The sequence below is a fragment of the Ramularia collo-cygni genome (assembly GCF_900074925.1).
Source record: "Ramularia collo-cygni strain URUG2 genome assembly, contig: RCC_scaffold22, whole genome shotgun sequence".
Classification (NCBI taxonomy): domain Eukaryota; kingdom Fungi; phylum Ascomycota; class Dothideomycetes; order Mycosphaerellales; family Mycosphaerellaceae; genus Ramularia; species Ramularia collo-cygni.
In genome coordinates, this window is record NW_019716276.1 from 96,607 (window position 1) to 112,984 (window position 16,378).

Here is a 16,378-nt window from a genome sequence, read left to right on the forward strand (position 1 = left end):
CAAACCTTATCTCACTAGTCTTTTTCCGAGCATTGACGTCTTGTCTTCCAGATTGTTGTCAACCTCTGCTCTCTACACATGCGTCACTCAATCTTTATGTTCGTTCCATGAATATATTTGTGAACCTCAATATGGAATCCCCGGATCATACACTCGTCGAAGCAACGAACCGGCACGTGTTTAATCTCCTAACCTGACGACGGCAGAGATAAGGGCGTGCGATAGGGTCGTACACAGCGGAGCGGAACTTCATCGGTCGCTATGCGCAGTGGGTATGTGCGTCTAGGGTGGCCTCGCTCTGGCGAACCATTGTAGGAGCTCCGGCCAGTGCAAACGAAGCATTTTGTAATAAGAGCTCCGGGGACCGGGGACTGTGTTTGCTTCTAAGAAGGTTCTCGCTGTCGGCCACTTTTATGCTCACTAGCACCTCTGGTTTCATTGTTTTATCAAGTTCAAATTTCCCTTACAAGTTCGCAATTCTTTTGCACGCAACTTGAAGATTCGCCGTTTTCACATCATCTCTTTTATCAAACGCCATCATGGCATCTGCAAGCAAAACCCTCTCCCGCGCTCTGCGCTCCGCTTCAGCAGCTCAGACCTTCAAGACCACAGCTTCCCGCCGCGTAGCGATCCAACGACTTCAGCGCTCAGCACACCGTGGCTATTCGAGCGAAGCACCAAAACCCTCCAACGGAGGTAGCAACACATACATCTGGGGTGGATTAGCAGCTGGAATCGCGATTGGAACTGGAGCATACTTCGCCCTCGGCGATTCTCAACCGCCCAAGCCCTTTTCTCCACAAGCCTCCGACTACCAGGCCGTTTACGATGCCGTCGCCAAGAAGATCATCGACGAGTCCGACTACGACGACGGCTCCTACGGCCCAGTCCTTCTCCGCCTAGGATGGCACGCCTCTGGGACATACGACGCCGAGACAAAGACCGGAGGTAGCAACGGTGCCACCATGCGTTTCGACCCCGAAGCAGACCACGGTGCCAACGCAGGACTAGCAGCAGCCCGTAACTTCCTCCTACCAATCAAAGAGCAATTCCCCTGGATCACCTTCAGCGACTTGTGGACTCTCGCCGCCGCCTGTGCAATCCAAGAGATGGGCGGCCCAATTATCCCATGGCGTCCCGGCCGTACCGACAGAGACGTCTCCTTCTGCACACCCGACGGCCGTCTCCCAGACGCCACCAAAGAGCAGAACCACCTCAGAGCCATCTTCGGTCGCATGGGCTTCAACGACCGGGAGATTGTCGCTCTCAGCGGCGCCCACGCCGTAGGTCGTTGTCACCCGGACCGCTCCGGTTTCGACGGACCGTGGACTTTCTCGCCCATCACTCTCACAAACGATTTCTACAAATTGCTGCTGGAGGAGAAGTGGCAGTGGAAGAAGTGGGGCGGTCCAAAGCAATACGAGGACAAGAAGACCAAGACGCTGATGATGCTGCCTACGGACATGTCACTTATCAAGGATAAGAGTTTTATGCGATATGTCGAGGAGTATGCGAAGGATCAGGAGGTGTTCTTCAAGGACTTTTCGGATGTTGTGGTGAAGTTGTTTGAGTTGGGTGTCCCTTTTACCACGCAGGAGAGGATTCAGTTCAAGAAGACTGAGTAGGTGGATATGTGATGGTGTTGGGATTGTTTTGGATGCCTTGTAAAGCTTCTGCATTGAGCAAGTTGCATGGCGTTGGGAGATGGAGTTGGGGCATTAGCGATTCCTAAGGTAGCTTGAGTCTTGGGTCTCAGTGTATATTAAATGTTGCATTGCGTAGTAGCGGTCGCCAGTCACTGTGCTGAGTGAAATTGTGCTACACAACTCTCACTTGCTCATGTCGACGAGCATGTTTGCCGCTAGTTCTCCATTTCCTCACTTAGTCCCTGTTCCCCATACTCTCGCACCAGTACCCCGTGTCGATCTCATGAATCAAGCAAAGCATCCACGTCACCATCCTAGACGCTCACCCTTACTCCGTGCTGGCCTTAGTAACTCGTCGTGGTATCAATCGCAACAAGTGACGCGGTGGCAGCGCTTCTGCTCGTCTTGAACTCAGTCATAAAACTCTCCTCAAGTACAAGTGCAAGCCCGGTCTCACACCAATCTCAATCTTTCCAAGTATCTCTTCAACCGAATTCCCTTTCGCGCCTCCATTGTCCCAGCTCATCCTGCACCCAATCATGCAGCTCCTCAAGAGTACATCCTTGACCAAATATGCCCTTTCTCTCGCCGCACATGTTGTAGCATGGACTCATGCTGCCACCGATCTTGACGAGAATCTCAGCGGCAGGCGCATACTGCACAGCAACCATCTGACGCCAAGAGCCGCCTTCGTGTGGCCTCTTCGATGTCAGCATGGATCCTGCGAAACGGGGCACACAGAGAAACTGGGTCTGCGGCTTGAAGGATAGACKAAGAAATGCGCTTTCTTTCACAATACGCGTGGAATTGGCTTGTGTGCCAGTCCATGCGTCAATGGAGCCTCGCACTGGTCGTGAACGAGGTGGTCGTCTGTAGTATCCGGAGATGCCGTCCTGTTCCTCCTGACCTGGAAGCAGCATGGTGGCGTACAGGAGGGGATTGAGCTTCGCTGGCGGAGGATTGGTAGATGTCTCCAGCTCAGGCTCGAGAAACATGGCCCGTCTCAACTTGACGGAATTCTTGATGCTGTCGCAGAAGGTCTTGTTTGTGGCCTGCATTGTGAAGAGAGTGCGCATGGGAAGTCCGAATAGAATCATCTCCATAAGCTCGACTGTATCGAAGACCTGTTCTGCGGCGTTTCGCTCCATTTCGATGTTTCCTGCCTCGACTCTGTAATATGTTAGTGTGCAACGGCTGGTAATATATCACGGTGAATGTGGTCAAACTCGCCCTTCGCTCGTTGGTATTTTTGGAATGCTCTCCGGTCTGGAGATCGATTGTTGACGAAAATAGGCGGCCATCTTGAATGCTTTGAGGCGCAAGCRGGCTATTCCAAGTATTTGGTGATACCGAGAAGGACGCGATGATCGATGCTGGAGGATTATTGTTGTTTTGAACAAAAGCAGGAGGAAGGTTGTTAATGAAGAAGAAGAACGTTGCGGGCTGAAGCAAAGAAGCAAGCGGACGTAATACCAAGCAAAGCTCGGCTTGGATCTGCTTGGTCCTGACTTCGAGACCCAATTGACAGGCAGAGGAACACTCTACTCAGTATCGGTAGGATCCCAGTCCGTCACCAAGTATTCATCCAACCCATCCATCGTCTTCAAATCTCCTTCCTCAATCTCGAAACCACCCACATCTGCATTGGCCGCAATCCTGTCTTTGTTCACACTCTTCGGCAATGGCACATATCCCTTTTGGAGAGACCATCGCACCAGAAGTTGTGCAGGTGTACATCCATACTTTTTACTCAACTCCACAACCACGGGATGCTTCATCCTCAGCGCTCTTGCCAGCGGCGCGTATGCTTCCACCACAATACCTTTCGATTGACACAATGCTGCAAGAGAAGAGCGAGTGTTGAAAGGGTGAACCTCAATCTGGTTCACCGCGGGTGGGACGCGAAGATTGGGAAGAGAGAGAAGCTCATTGATCTGTACTTACATCATCAGCGCAGCGCGACGAGCGTCCGGAGAAAGACTACGCACATGCTTCTCTCCATAATTGCTCACGCCTCCCGAACGTACTTCTCCTGCTTCAATCGCATCTTCTAGGGCCCTCCAGCTGTCTGCTCGAGCCTGTGGACCACCATACGGACTATGAAGGAGAAAGAGATCGATGTATCCCAAGCCGCACTCTTTCACACTCTGCGTGATGCTTTTCCTCGCTCGTGCATAATCGGAATTGCTCGCCAACTTGGAAGTGTAGTGGATATCCTCTCGCTTCACATTGGGATTTTTCTTCAAGAATGACAAGATAGAATTGCCAACCTCACGCTCGTTGTGGTACATTTGAGCGGAATCTACAGCTCGATATCCGGCATCCAGAGCGTGATCAACGGCTTTGGAGGCTTCATTGCCTGACATGAGGTATACCCCCAGATGAAGGYGAGGCATTGAGAGGCCATTGTTCAGGGCGATGCGGGCGGTCAAGGGCGATTCGAGGGCCATTTTGAAAAGTGACATGAAAGATGTGATGGCAAGTAATGCTGGGAATAGACATGGTGGAAGCACGGCGAGGCGATGACCATGATGTTGCCCGCCCGCCCCATAGGAGATAAGCCCTTGGCCGTGACGTCGGATTGTCTATCGGCGTCAATCTCCGGGCCTCTTGGGCCTTGGCCTTGGCCGGCCTTTGCCATGGTGACACACGATTTGTCTGCAACGCTCCCAACTCGATCGGCACAATCGACATCGCAAAACGCCTCCTGAGTCCTCGGTGGTCTCCATTTCATGCACAGCGGGCCAGAAGGAGCAAGCACGACGTGACAACTGACCTTAGTGCCTCGCCTGGGTGCCCACCAGGCTGGAAGCGATCAATAGGCGACCGAGCAAGCGAGCTCCGCTCTCAGCTTGTCCCGTCGCGTCGCATGCCACCAAGAGTGGATGGAAGACGAGCGTGTAAGACCATGGCGTTTTCCCCGTGTCCTGTGTTGAGGCGTCGCTTTGCGTTTTCTTCGTTAATATCATCACGTCTTCCTCCACCTCCCGCATCAGACTAGGTAACAACATCGGAACATCTATGACGCTGCTGCTAGGATAGCCCCGCCTATCCTGCTCAAGATGGACCCGAACAACCATCACGGCCCCCCGCCCTACTCGTATGGTGGTTACGGCGCATATCCTCACAGCCATGCGCCTCAGGACAACAATGCGAATGCAAACGTTCATGTACACGTCCATTCCGGCTCGTCGGACTACTTTTCCCACGTAAACAATATACAGCTCCCCAGCTTGAATGACGCCATGGACAACCACCACCACAACCCAGCAGCAGCAGCAGGACCACCACCTCCACCCTCAGGAATTGGCTCCCTCAACTTTGACATTCTCGCCTGGCACCCCGCATATCAATCCTGCCAACGTTTCTTTCTCGACCACGCCCAACACGAAGCAGCTACACAGGCCGTTTGTGCACTGCTCAACATCCGTCTTCCCTTCCAATGGCAGCCCAACCCAATCACCTCCTCGCAGCCATCAAATCAGAACAATGGTGGCCCGGGCTTCAACTTCAATGCCTATGGTCGGAATACAAACACCTCACCCATGGGACGCCAACAGCAGAACAGCCCCCCTTCATGGGTKAGTCCCGTGCCTTATATCCGGCGATTAGTGGTTACAGGCTTCGACAACCCGGCCATTCTGCACGGTTTCTTCGGTGATGATTACATCAAAGGCGTCATGCCTCATGTGGAATGTGAACGGAGGAATTACTTCTTCGCGGCTAAGCATGGCGGATGGAGCAGCTGCAAGAAGCAGTATGACAGCGGTTCAGGAGGTGGAAATGGAGATGACGAAAGTCTCCCATTCATGAAGCCCATGGCGCGGGCAGAAGCTGTGGAGCTGGATGCTGCTGATCAGGAGTGGAGTAAGTGGTTGGCATTTGAAGATTGGAAAGTTGGGCCAAGAGCTGTCGAAGGGGCCAACGTCAGAGCAGAGAAAAGAAATACCAACATGGAGCATGCACTCGCGCAGACGCAGGCACAGGCCAGCGGTGGATCTGGGTTTGTGCCGATCAAAGTTGAGGAAGGCGTTGATGGTGTTGAGAGACAGGCGATGGACGATCGGAGGCATCATACCGGCATGATGGATGGGTACGGCTCGCGGTGAACAGAGGGCGTTACGAATGATTGAAAGATCGGCAGACATCGACAGCGAATATCGAAGGATAGACGCAGAAACTACACGCATCGCGGAAGCAGACGAATCGACCTAGCGGAAGGAAGAGATTTGATGGGAAGCGGTACCTGCTTCCAGGGACGTCGATAGCATTCTCGAATCGCCGTTTGAGAAGCCTGGTAGGGAACGACATGTATTATGAATGTATGGTCCGAGACCTTATTGAATGTATATATTTGCGAGAGCGGGAGAGATATAAGAGGCAAATGATACAGTCGAGGCAAACGGTGGGTGAATTTCTCAGATTGCTAGCTGATTCGCTTTCTCTTTTTGTCATGCGAAGATGATTTTCATTCACTCTCACCGTCGGCTGACTTCTTGTCACTCTACTCTTCCCTCCACGACCCTCGCCGCCAGATGCAGAACTTTGCACGCGCAGAGCAATGGATCTTCCTCGAGACATCTCACCCATAACGAAGCATCCTCAGCCGCATTCACCACGCATCAWCAGATACAACAATCCAAATACCCTCAGCTACATCGTCGACAAGATACAAGGCGCCTACTTCCACCTTCGCTTCCGCCTAGAGTTTTCTCTGGGAACGCCTGCGCTCAGCGACGACGCAATGTCGCATCAGATGTGGAAGCCTCCGGCTCATCTGAACCCCAGCCGCGAGCCGCAGAAGAATAACAAAACTACAGCCAAGTCCGCCATGAAGCTCCCAACTGCCGAGCACTCGTCTCCAGTGGTGAGAGCAATGCAGCGTGCGAAGGAGGAGTCCCGTCGGCCATCTCAAAGTAAGTCTACCAGTGCGCAAAAGTCTGAAGAGGGAGGAAAGCGGAAGGGAAGTCACGCAGGGCAATCGGGAGGTTCACGCGAGAAGAAGAAGAAGCCTGTGGCGGCGGTGAATTGGCAGCCTCCGAAAACTTTGATGGTTGAGAAGAAGAGTGAGAGTCGTCGCGCAAGTATGCTTTCTTCGCTGCTGAGCGGAAGTTGGTACTCGTGGGAGAAGAAGGCTGTTACTTTGGCCAAGGCGCATCGGGCTGCTGATACGACGATGGATGAGCTGGATGGGATGTTTAAGCCTACGCTGGAGGAGTTGATGGGGAGTGATGGTGAGGAGGACGATAGCGAGGATGAGAACTAGGATTCGTACGGCGAGGGGGGTGCAATGAAGTAAGTGGCGACTGTGTTCATTTCATTCTCACTGTGATGTTCAGTGAGCGACTGCATGCTCATTCACATGCTCGCCGCGACCCACCTTACTTGCTCCTTCTTCTGCTCCTGCTTCTCCCTCGCCTTCTTGAACACTACATCATCAACCTCGTTTTCCGACTTCACCTTGAATCCAACAACTCTCCACCAATCTTCATACACACACTCCTCAGGCTCTTGTATCAAGCTCCAAGTCACAACAACACCATGTCACCGCCCGATCTCACTGAATTGGTGCGAGTGGGAGAATCCCATCGCCTGTTCTATCAAATCAATTACGCGCTCGGTCGATCCAATCACGCGTTCGATCCGCTAAAACGCGCTCCCACATCCGCAAGAATGCAAGGAAAGCCGCAGTCAATTGAAGAGATCAAGGCGGAGCAGATCATGAGAAGCAAGCAGTGAGTCACTGCATCTATAATTCAAAGAGAGCTTTCTGTTGACACAAGTAGGCGTACCGGTGTTCTCGGGGCAGCACATGAGGTGTCCGGTGGTGAAGCGCCTTCTGAAGGTAAAGGTGATGCCGCCCAGCGAGTCTTCGGCACGATCGAATTGCTGGAGATGATCCTGCTGGATCTACCAACGCAGAAGCTTTACACGTGCCAGAGAACAAGCAAGACCTTCCGAGACACCATTGCGCAATCGCTCAAGTTGAAGCGCAAGATGTTCCTCGCACCAGAACCACTCGAAGCTCACGCGACTTCCAAGCCGAAGGCCAACCCACTTCTCTCTGGGCAGTTTTGGGACTGTGCGGACGTCGACCTTGAGACCATGCAAAAATGCTTCTTTGGACCATTCAAGACAGGAACTTCGCCTGTCCCTGAACTTACATCGGGCAAGTTCACCATTGTCATGCTGGAGGATGAAGATCAAGTCTTGAGCGCTTCACGCGATTCGGCTGACGGCTGGGTGGGCGATGAATCCTGGATGAAGATGCTGGTCGTGCAGCGTGCACAAGGCCCAATTATCGTTGGCGTAGGTTCCATGTTGGGCTTGACCACTCTTGATGAAGGGAATTTGCTGTACAAGTCGTCAACGATGGGGGAGCTCTACCATTGGGCTCTCGATCAGGACAAGTCTGATACGTCCAGCTGGAATATCTCTGACATTTAGTTGTGGAGACGACGGCCAAGAAACTCTGCTTCTTCCTTCCTCAAGGAAGCCAGCAGACTGGAGGCTTGGGCAGATGATCCTTGTTTCTCTTCACTTATGAGCAAGATTGCGTGGTGGTCCATCAGGCCCATTGCAATATGCTCGATTGCTTGCAGAGTGTTGAGAGTACTCCCCTGCCATTGCTGAATCTCTTGCTCCGATATGTGTGAGTATCAAGCTCATCGTCACTCACGGCAACGCCAACGCGTACTTCGACTGCATAGGGTTGAGGCGAAGTGGAAACGCAGTGGGGACGCTGGGGAGGCTTTATACTTTAWCTAGTACATAAGCATGATGTCACGCCGATTATGATGTTTATTCCAGAGCATTGAACTCCTCAAAACATCGACACCAAAGCAATTTCTCCATATCGAATGTGAATATGTCCTTACCAAAGACCTTCGACATCACAGCCGCAGATGGCAAAACCATTGAGATTCCATCGGTGGGATTTGGAACTTGGGCCTCTGGTAAATATGTTCAAGCTCTTCCCAAGCTTCCTATCCAAGCTTACCTTTATGACTACAAGGTGGACATGGGTKGGCCAAGGATGCTGTTCTCGAGGCCTTGAAGGCTGGTTATAGACATCTTGATTGTGCATGGATGTACGGGGTAGGTGCCAAACGAGAACTTGCCGTTCCTCGACACAGATAAGGCTTACTTACAGTGCACAATCAGGTGGATGAAGAGATTGGAGCAGCTATCAAAGAATCTGGAGTACCCAGATCGGAAATATTCATAACTTCAAAGTTCTGGCCTCATTTTGGAGCCCCAGAAAACGTTGAGATATGCCTTGACCATATTCTCAAACAAATGGGCCTTGATTACATCGATCTGTTCCTCGCACATTGGCCATGGGTGGCGAAGCCCATATCGAGAGAAGTCCTTCTCAACTTGAAGGGCCCGGATTCTGGAGAGGAAAGTAATGGCATGCTAAAGGAAAATGGCAAGCCTGTCGTTGACTGGGAACATACCTCGACGAACATTTGCAAGCAAGCTGGTAAGTACCATCTTCTGGGAAGAATATGTCAGCGGTATATTGACTCCGCATTTAGGTAGAGAAGGCTCATTCGTACCGACCTGGAACGCCATGAAAGCGCTCGTCCGCTCCGGCAAGACACGCGCAATTGGTCTCTCCAATTTCTCCGTCTCTGAGTTGGCTGATATCATCCCACATGCAACTGACGTGCCGATCTCCTGCAACCAGATCGAAGTGCATCCATGGTTACCGCAGACCGAACTCGTGGCCTTTGGAAAAAAGCACGGCATCCTTACGACATGCTACTCTCCTTTCGCCGGTCAGAAATCTGACTGTGCAACGCTTTTGAAAGATGAGAAGATCGTGGAGCTTGCAAAGAAAAACGACATGGATGTTGGACAATTGCTCCAGAGCTGGGCGGTGGGACGAGGCACAGTACCGCTTGGGAAAAGTGCTACTCCTAGCAGAATCAAGACGAACCTGGCAATTAGAAAATTGAGCGAAGAAGACACCAAAGCCATTGACGCTCTTGCTCAGCCTGGAGATTCTGGAAGGACTGTTGACTTGACGGAGAACTGGGGAGTAGCTTTGTTCAAGAACTGAGCAGTTCAGAATGGAGGCATGAACGCTTTCCATAGGACTGATGGCAGAAGGTGGCCGACAATTTCGCAGTGAAGGAGAATTACTATAGTATATCCCGTCTGATTCGTCCATGCCCTACATCGTTAGCGTAGAATCTAACCCCTCGCTTTCGAAGGTGAGGGGAGCTGTAAAATCGTCCCACTCCAAACAACTTTCAAGCCAGCAACAACAAAATCAGGATGACGGAAAACACGACAAGAGCGTCTACTTTCGCTCCAGTGAACATTGCTGTTATAAAGTATTGGGTATGAGCAATAAGTCTTCACATCTAAACGTGTTCTAACACCTCCCAGGGCAAGCGAGACACGAAACTCAATCTTCCCACCAATGCCTCTCTCTCCGTGACCCTTTCGCAGGTATGCCATTCACTTGACAATGTATCCACAATATCTCTGACAGACACCAGGACGATCTCCGCACCCACACCACAGCTTCGTACGATCAACATATACGTCTATACTGCTCCATCTAAACTGTCCATCACAGCTGCTCGCCATCCTTCACCGCCGATTCGCTCACCCTTAACAATGCCGACCAGGACATCTCCGGAGCCCGCACACAAGCATGTCTTCGCGAACTGCGCTCCCTCCGTGCCGCCCTAGAATCAAAGGACTCCTCCCTTCCGAAACTCTCCACGCAACCCCTCAAGATCGTTTCAGAGAACAACTTCCCTACCGCTGCTGGCCTCGCTTCCAGCGCTGCAGGGTTCGCCGCACTGATCCGTGCGATTGCGGACCTCTACCAGCTCCCTTCTTCCCCAACCGAACTTTCCCGTATCGCACGTCAGGGCAGTGGTAGCGCATGCAGAAGTCTCATGGGCGGATACGTAGCATGGAGGAAGGGAGACAAGGCCGATGGAAGTGACAGCGAAGCCTATGAAGTTCAGCCTGCTTCTCACTGGCCGGAGATGCGTGCCATTATTCTCGTTGCATCTGCCGAGAAGAAAGATGTCAGTTCCACCGCTGGTATGCAGCAGACTGTGGCCAGCTCAGCACTTTTTGCTCATCGTGCCGAAGTCGTGGTTCCTCAAAGAATGGCTGCTATGGAAGAGGCCGTGAAGGCAAAGGACTTTGAGGCTTTTGCGGATCTGTCGATGAAGGACAGCAACAACTTTCATGCGTGCTGTTTGGACACACAGCCACCAATCTTCTACATGAATGATACGAGTAGAGCTGCGGTGCGATTGGTGGAGGCCATCAACGCGAGTCACCCTGAGGGGAAGAAGTATGCGGCGTATACCTTTGATGCCGGTCCAAATGCTGTGGTGTATTATTTGGAGAAGGATGCGGACACTGTTGCGGGTACTTTCAAGACGCTCCTGGGAGACAAGACTGGATGGAGTGGTGCGAACGGTGAGAAGATTAAGGCGAGACAGGGATCGTTGGAGGGGACCGAGGTTGCTGGAGAGGCACTGAAGAAGGGAATCTCGAGGGTTATCTTGACCAGTGTGGGTGATGGACCAAGAAAGACGGAGGAGCATTTGTGCTGAAGAACAGCGTGAGGGAATGGAGTCATGTTGCGTGATTGAAGCGAGAAGCATTTGAGCCACTCTGCTACCAGCAGCAATATACCATCAGCACTTGCTTGCGCTCACCATCACGAGAACGTCCATTCAAAATATCCAAATAGATCGTGATCATAACTTGTCGCGATATTGTGAAAGTGAATGAATGAGCTCATCGCGAGCAAAAAGTCCACTTACTCAGCATCGTAAGCACCTCGACACAGCATCATCCAATTCGAGCTCTCCGAAACAACATCACACATCATGTTCGCCAAATCAGTCCTATCAGTGGTAAAAAAGATTCCTCCCGCTCCCACATGCCTTCACAATCTAACCAAACGTCTGCGACAGGCCACCCAAGGGCTCCGCCCTCGCCGAAACCCACTCCTCTCTCCGCGCTTCGCCACGCTCCAAAAGTCCTTCCTATCGACCGAAACTCGCAAGGCGATTGATGCGGCTGTAGCTTCAGCCCCCGTGGTTCTCTTCATGAAAGGCACGCCCGAGACGCCACAGTGTGGATTTTCGCGCGCTTCGATTCAGATTTTGGGGTTGCAGGGAGTGGATCCGGCGAAGTTTACGGCGTTTAATGTTTTGGAGGATGAGGAGTTGAGGGCTGGTGAGTTGTGATTTGTTGTGGAGTGGTTGGTGGGATGGGAAGATACTAATATGATGGATATAGGAATCAAGGAGTATAGCGAATGGCCAACGATTCCGCAGTTGTATGTTGAGAAGGAGTTTGTGGGAGGTACGGATATCTTGATGAGCATGCATCAAGATGGGAGTTTGGGCAAGATGTTGGAGGAGAAGGGCGTTTTGGTTGAGGGGGAGTCTGGATCGGAAAGCTCGTGAGGTGGAAGCAGTTGGGACAACGGGATGGAGAGGCTGTAGTGTCTGTATCATGTTGTATTATGAGAACCCCAGATTCTTGCTATACAAACCCTGGCGGAGTGCAAAGAAGTCGGTGAAGAAGTACCTCAACCATTGGATATCTCTGGCAAGTCTGCAGACTACTGATCGATGGAGGCTGACTTGGTAACTGCAGGTCGCCTGGAAAAGGCTTCATTGCACTGGAAATCGGCATTGCAAGCACTGTGAAGCATTGTGGGTGGACTTGAGAAGCACTTGGAACCATTGGAAAGCACCCAGACAATTCACAGTCTCTGGCTTCCATTCATTCTACGCCACGGGAGATTGGCGGCATAAAAAGACATCAGCGCGGAACTGTGAGCTGATCAGTACCGTATGCAAGGGAATCCGACCCTCTCCGCCTCTCCYTGCAGCGATCCGACGACCAAGTTCGCAAATGGGGAGTCACTCCAACAGGAGTTAGCAGTCTTGCGGAGAGTCAAGTCTTTCTGGCCGTGTTGTCATTTCAACTCCACCGGCCCTTGGCCGTACCTTCCCACTCTATCGAGATCCGTTGCGCCGGGACCGGCCCCTCAACTCAACATCACTGGATGGGACAGGCTCAAAATCTCACATCTTTCTATCCCCACCCGACCGACTCTCATCACTACAATCCAAGCCTACTGGCACGAAACATGGCATACGTGCAATCCCGCCGCAGAGCCGCCTCACCAGACTCTCCAGACAACAAGGAGAATCAACCGCCGAAGAAACGAAAGAGGGTCGAGCCATCTGTGAATGACCTTCTCAAGAAATCGAAGTCGAAGCATCGGACTGCACGCGATGTCCTCGCGCCACTGCCAGTCGGTATTTCCAAGAAAGCAAAGGCGCAGGACACGGACTTCTTCAAGCGGTTCTCTAAGAAGCGAATCAACTCCGACGATGATCCTCTAAGAGTCGCCCCGGGTTTCTTTCGCAAGATTGACCAAGACAAGGAGCAGGAGCGTGCGCTCGACACCGGCTACGCTGGTATGCATGTCGAGGCGGCGCATGCCATACTTTCCGCTCACTGATTATTTACAGATGCTGCCCATGCGTACTGCGAAGGTGCTGCTTCGGAAGCGAAGCGGCGTGTCGACCATTTTCGAGCTGAACTCGACGCACGTCGACAGGGTCTCGATCTGGACGGGCAGCCACTACACCGCAAAGGTCATCCTTCGAAAGCAGACTTTGACAACGTGTTTGCTCAAATGAACGACCTTGCCAAACCGCTTGAGGATGAGATGATTGATGTCGAGTTTAGGGATGCTGCCACCGGTCAAAGCCAGTTTCGCCAATTGAGAGTTGGTAGCACATTGGACAAATTCTTCGAACGACACACACGGAAACGAGGTGTAGTGGCAGAGATTGCGAGTGAGGTCCGTCAGGTGGAGGCTGAAATCACGAAGCTTGTGGAGCAGATTCAGAAGGAGAAGGAGGCTATGGAAAAGAACAGTGCTGAAGTCGAGGCGGAGATCGCGGAGCTACGGCAGGACTTGGAAGGAGTGGAGAATGACTTCAAGACCGAGATGCAGGCTTTCCGGAGAACCCTCAAGGCCGATTCTGATGAGGTGAACAAGAAGATTGAGGAGTTGAAAGCGTACGTGGGAAGTTAAGAGCGCTCGAGAGCTGATATTGGCGGCGGATGATGTTCTGCTGTGGTGTGATTGATGCAAGTGATGGATGGGATGATAGAGATGAATGAGTTCGTGCTCACATGATCTCGCGACGTGCTGACGCTTTGCTGATTGATCACTAGGCTTCTATATAGCTACGGTGTCTGTCCAAAATCTCTCGGTCGAATCTCCAGCCCCTGGACAGGACAAAACCCAGTGATTTTCCAGGTCGGTCCAAGTCGATTCCGCAGCATTGTACAAACTCATGAGACCGTACCGCTTTCATGCGAAACTGCCATTCATTCGCTAAGGTGGTATATTTATATCCAAATACTATCAAACATCAAACATCAGATATCCCAAAATATCATTCGCCAAAGGAAGGTCAAGTCTAGGTGATCAATCCAGACTAAATCATAACCTCAATCTTTGCACTCTCCACTGAACGAGAGAAATCACATCCATCTCTTACGAGCAAACGCAAACCTTGTCCCAGTTGAAGAAACCTCCCACACATTTGCCCGGCAAGTTATACAGTTTGCTGCACTGGACAAGGGTCAGTGAGAGTGAAGCTCGGTCTTGATATTGTACTGACAATGGCGGGGCAGATTTGATCACCATACTGCGACTTGCAGATACTATTCCAGTCTCCGTTGGCGGAGAGATTGTTGTCGGCGATCTTGAGGCCTGCGGGAACCGAGGGCGGATCAGAAAGCGTGGTGGCTGACTTTTCCTCCAACATAGACGAGGGAGTTGGTGCTGCCAAGGCGATGGACAGAGAAGCTGCCAGGAAGATGGTTTTGAGGAAATGCATACTGTATGAACAGTGAGTGTTGTTGCTGTTTGATCAAGCTGCTTAGCGAATGTGTTGTTGTTGTTCGCTGGTGATGTCTGGGCAAAAACGCTTCAAAGGTCATGGTATATATATATATATACGTTTTCTTCGAAGTCTTAGGTGAGCGGGAGTCGATGTCCTGCTCCGACATAGCCCTACTGCGGTCAATCCCCAAGTACCACCCTTACCATGCGGTCTCGTCTATGCGGAGRGATGCTTGGACGATCTAATGTCAACAGATCTCTGTGTGCTKGGAGACGACTCTGGGAATTGGTTGATGGGATCAGCCACGCTGTCATTGCTGGTTGGTAGAGTTGGACAGGTGGGACGTTGGATCTTTGTTTAAGCTTGAAACCCTCTCAGTGAGTACTGTCGGATCTCCGGTGGATGAATGATGTCGTGGTGAGGATGGACGAGTGAATCTCCGGAGCTGAAGCTGTGCTAGCGGCTTGACTATGATGTGGTCTCCGCGATCTGGTGGGAGAGATGGTGAAGCAGATTTGTCGAAATACCTACAGCCTTCTCAAGTTGTACAAGATACTTCCCACGAGCAATTCGTTGCCTCTACCATCACGTTGGCTGTTCCCGGGGCCAGCTTTGAGGATTGTACAGCTCCCCTGCTGGGCATATTGCCTCCCGTATAATCGGGTGATGCTCTGTTGGTTTTCCAGCTATCCGATCGCGGACAGTCATTGTGAAACCGCAACCCGCGATATGTTACTAAGTGCGTGGAACAAGCAATTTGGAATGCATAGTCATCGAGTACAAGCCCCAGCTCTGACGGCATAGCATTCTTTCTCAGTCAATCGTGGATGTCGCATTGTTCGTCCAGCTAGCTGAGCCCTGTTCAGCGCGGCCACTCGCAATCACTCCATGGACCATGTGGATGATGTTTGTCACTCTTCATCTCTCCATCGCAGATACACTTTGGTCGTTGGGCAGTATATTCCGTCACCGGTGGCCGTTTTGGCGTCAAACGTGAAGTTGTACCAACCCTGCTTGCTCGTCGATAGAATTCGTCGGCTAACAAACAATGATGGTAGGTGACGTCGGAGACCTACATATGTAGGGGCTGATGATCCCTTTCGACAGAGTTGATCTGGGACACAACTGTCGGACGGGATTCCGGGCACAGACTGAAAGGCATTCTGCCAGGGAGGTTATTGCCGCGGACTGATGGCTGGAGGGCTAGGGTTGCAGTAAGAAACCTTACCGTATCTTGTAGGGATGGAGTCTACATATTCGGACGCTTGTCGATGATTGAAAATCCCCAATGGCGCTGTCAGTCACACACAGTCAAGCAGAGTGAGTCAGGAGAATGAGGTGAGGCGAGGAAGGAGCCTCCGATGTGCAATCAAGGCACTTGCTTGTAAGCAGGCAATGATGAGTTGAAATGCGAGATGCTTCGTGGATGTCAATCGAGCGTTGACGAAGCTCTCCCGGATGTCATGCTGAGCTTCTGTCAAGCACCGATACCACGTGATTGTCCAGTGTTAAGAGCTGCCTTGGAATGTTGAGACAGTTGGAGAGGTCTATGAGTTTGGTAGTGAGGTGATGGTGATAGTGAATTTGTCGTGAGCCATGGCACCTGCTCYGAAAATTTAAGCTTTCGGTAGAACACGCTAGCGAGCCCGACTGTGCCATTATTGGCAGGCCGTCAGCCTTCACTACTACAGCACACTTCACACCGGACATCATCGTCCCAAGTCCCGATTGCACCACTATGCTACCGCCGGCGACTTGCTATGCTGGCGAAACCACCCCCTCAAGGGCTGATGATCCGCC

At 51.8% G+C, this 16,378-nt stretch overlaps 11 protein-coding genes; 8 read left to right on the forward strand and 3 right to left on the reverse strand.

The window, feature by feature from the left end:
* Positions 1-539: 539 nt before the first annotated feature.
* On the forward strand, positions 540-1,625 carry RCC_10353 (probable Cytochrome c peroxidase, mitochondrial; the record flags this gene model as incomplete). Its single annotated transcript, XM_023775584.1, has 1 exon — positions 540-1,625. One exon carries the CDS (start codon positions 540-542, stop codon positions 1,623-1,625), a length of 1,086 nt encoding a protein of 361 aa, XP_023631352.1.
* Positions 1,626-2,131: 506 nt separating this feature from the next.
* RCC_10354 (uncharacterized protein) lies at positions 2,132-2,947 on the reverse strand (the record flags this gene model as incomplete). XM_023775585.1 has 2 exons in its annotated part: positions 2,132-2,816; positions 2,877-2,947. The coding sequence occupies 2 exons, from the start codon at positions 2,945-2,947 to the stop codon at positions 2,132-2,134; spliced, it is 756 nt and encodes a 251-aa protein (XP_023631353.1).
* A 240-nt stretch (positions 2,948-3,187) lies between these two features.
* On the reverse strand, positions 3,188-4,096 carry RCC_10355 (probable 2,5-diketo-D-gluconic acid reductase A; the record flags this gene model as incomplete). XM_023775586.1 has 2 exons in its annotated part: positions 3,188-3,580; positions 3,635-4,096. The coding sequence occupies 2 exons, from the start codon at positions 4,094-4,096 to the stop codon at positions 3,188-3,190; spliced, it is 855 nt and encodes a 284-aa protein (XP_023631354.1).
* Positions 4,097-4,708: 612 nt separating this feature from the next.
* On the forward strand, positions 4,709-5,755 carry RCC_10356 (uncharacterized protein; the record flags this gene model as incomplete). Its single annotated transcript, XM_023775587.1, has 1 exon — positions 4,709-5,755. One exon carries the CDS (start codon positions 4,709-4,711, stop codon positions 5,753-5,755), a length of 1,047 nt encoding a protein of 348 aa, XP_023631355.1.
* A 452-nt stretch (positions 5,756-6,207) lies between these two features.
* RCC_10357 (uncharacterized protein) lies at positions 6,208-6,912 on the forward strand (the record flags this gene model as incomplete). The annotated part of the gene is made up of 1 exon (XM_023775588.1): positions 6,208-6,912. One exon carries the CDS (start codon positions 6,208-6,210, stop codon positions 6,910-6,912), a length of 705 nt encoding a protein of 234 aa, XP_023631356.1.
* A 407-nt stretch (positions 6,913-7,319) lies between these two features.
* Positions 7,320-8,093, forward strand: RCC_10358 (uncharacterized protein; the record flags this gene model as incomplete). XM_023775589.1 has 2 exons in its annotated part: positions 7,320-7,381; positions 7,433-8,093. The coding sequence occupies 2 exons, from the start codon at positions 7,320-7,322 to the stop codon at positions 8,091-8,093; spliced, it is 723 nt and encodes a 240-aa protein (XP_023631357.1).
* Positions 8,094-8,514: 421 nt separating this feature from the next.
* RCC_10359 (related to GCY1-galactose-induced protein of aldo/keto reductase family) lies at positions 8,515-9,714 on the forward strand (the record flags this gene model as incomplete). XM_023775590.1 has 4 exons in its annotated part: positions 8,515-8,602; positions 8,662-8,744; positions 8,811-9,132; positions 9,188-9,714. 4 exons carry the CDS (start codon positions 8,515-8,517, stop codon positions 9,712-9,714), a joined length of 1,020 nt encoding a protein of 339 aa, XP_023631358.1.
* A 218-nt stretch (positions 9,715-9,932) lies between these two features.
* RCC_10360 (probable MVD1-mevalonate pyrophosphate decarboxylase) lies at positions 9,933-11,242 on the forward strand (the record flags this gene model as incomplete). XM_023775591.1 has 4 exons in its annotated part: positions 9,933-9,998; positions 10,047-10,109; positions 10,160-10,188; positions 10,240-11,242. 4 exons carry the CDS (start codon positions 9,933-9,935, stop codon positions 11,240-11,242), a joined length of 1,161 nt encoding a protein of 386 aa, XP_023631359.1.
* A 279-nt stretch (positions 11,243-11,521) lies between these two features.
* Positions 11,522-12,106, forward strand: RCC_10361 (probable glutaredoxin-related protein; the record flags this gene model as incomplete). XM_023775592.1 has 3 exons in its annotated part: positions 11,522-11,548; positions 11,609-11,873; positions 11,937-12,106. The coding sequence occupies 3 exons, from the start codon at positions 11,522-11,524 to the stop codon at positions 12,104-12,106; spliced, it is 462 nt and encodes a 153-aa protein (XP_023631360.1).
* Positions 12,107-12,798: 692 nt separating this feature from the next.
* Positions 12,799-13,758, forward strand: RCC_10362 (uncharacterized protein; the record flags this gene model as incomplete). XM_023775593.1 has 2 exons in its annotated part: positions 12,799-13,132; positions 13,187-13,758. The coding sequence occupies 2 exons, from the start codon at positions 12,799-12,801 to the stop codon at positions 13,756-13,758; spliced, it is 906 nt and encodes a 301-aa protein (XP_023631361.1).
* Positions 13,759-14,226: 468 nt separating this feature from the next.
* On the reverse strand, positions 14,227-14,572 carry RCC_10363 (uncharacterized protein; the record flags this gene model as incomplete). XM_023775594.1 has 2 exons in its annotated part: positions 14,227-14,304; positions 14,354-14,572. 2 exons carry the CDS (start codon positions 14,570-14,572, stop codon positions 14,227-14,229), a joined length of 297 nt encoding a protein of 98 aa, XP_023631362.1.
* Between the last annotated feature and the right edge of the window lie 1,806 nt (positions 14,573-16,378).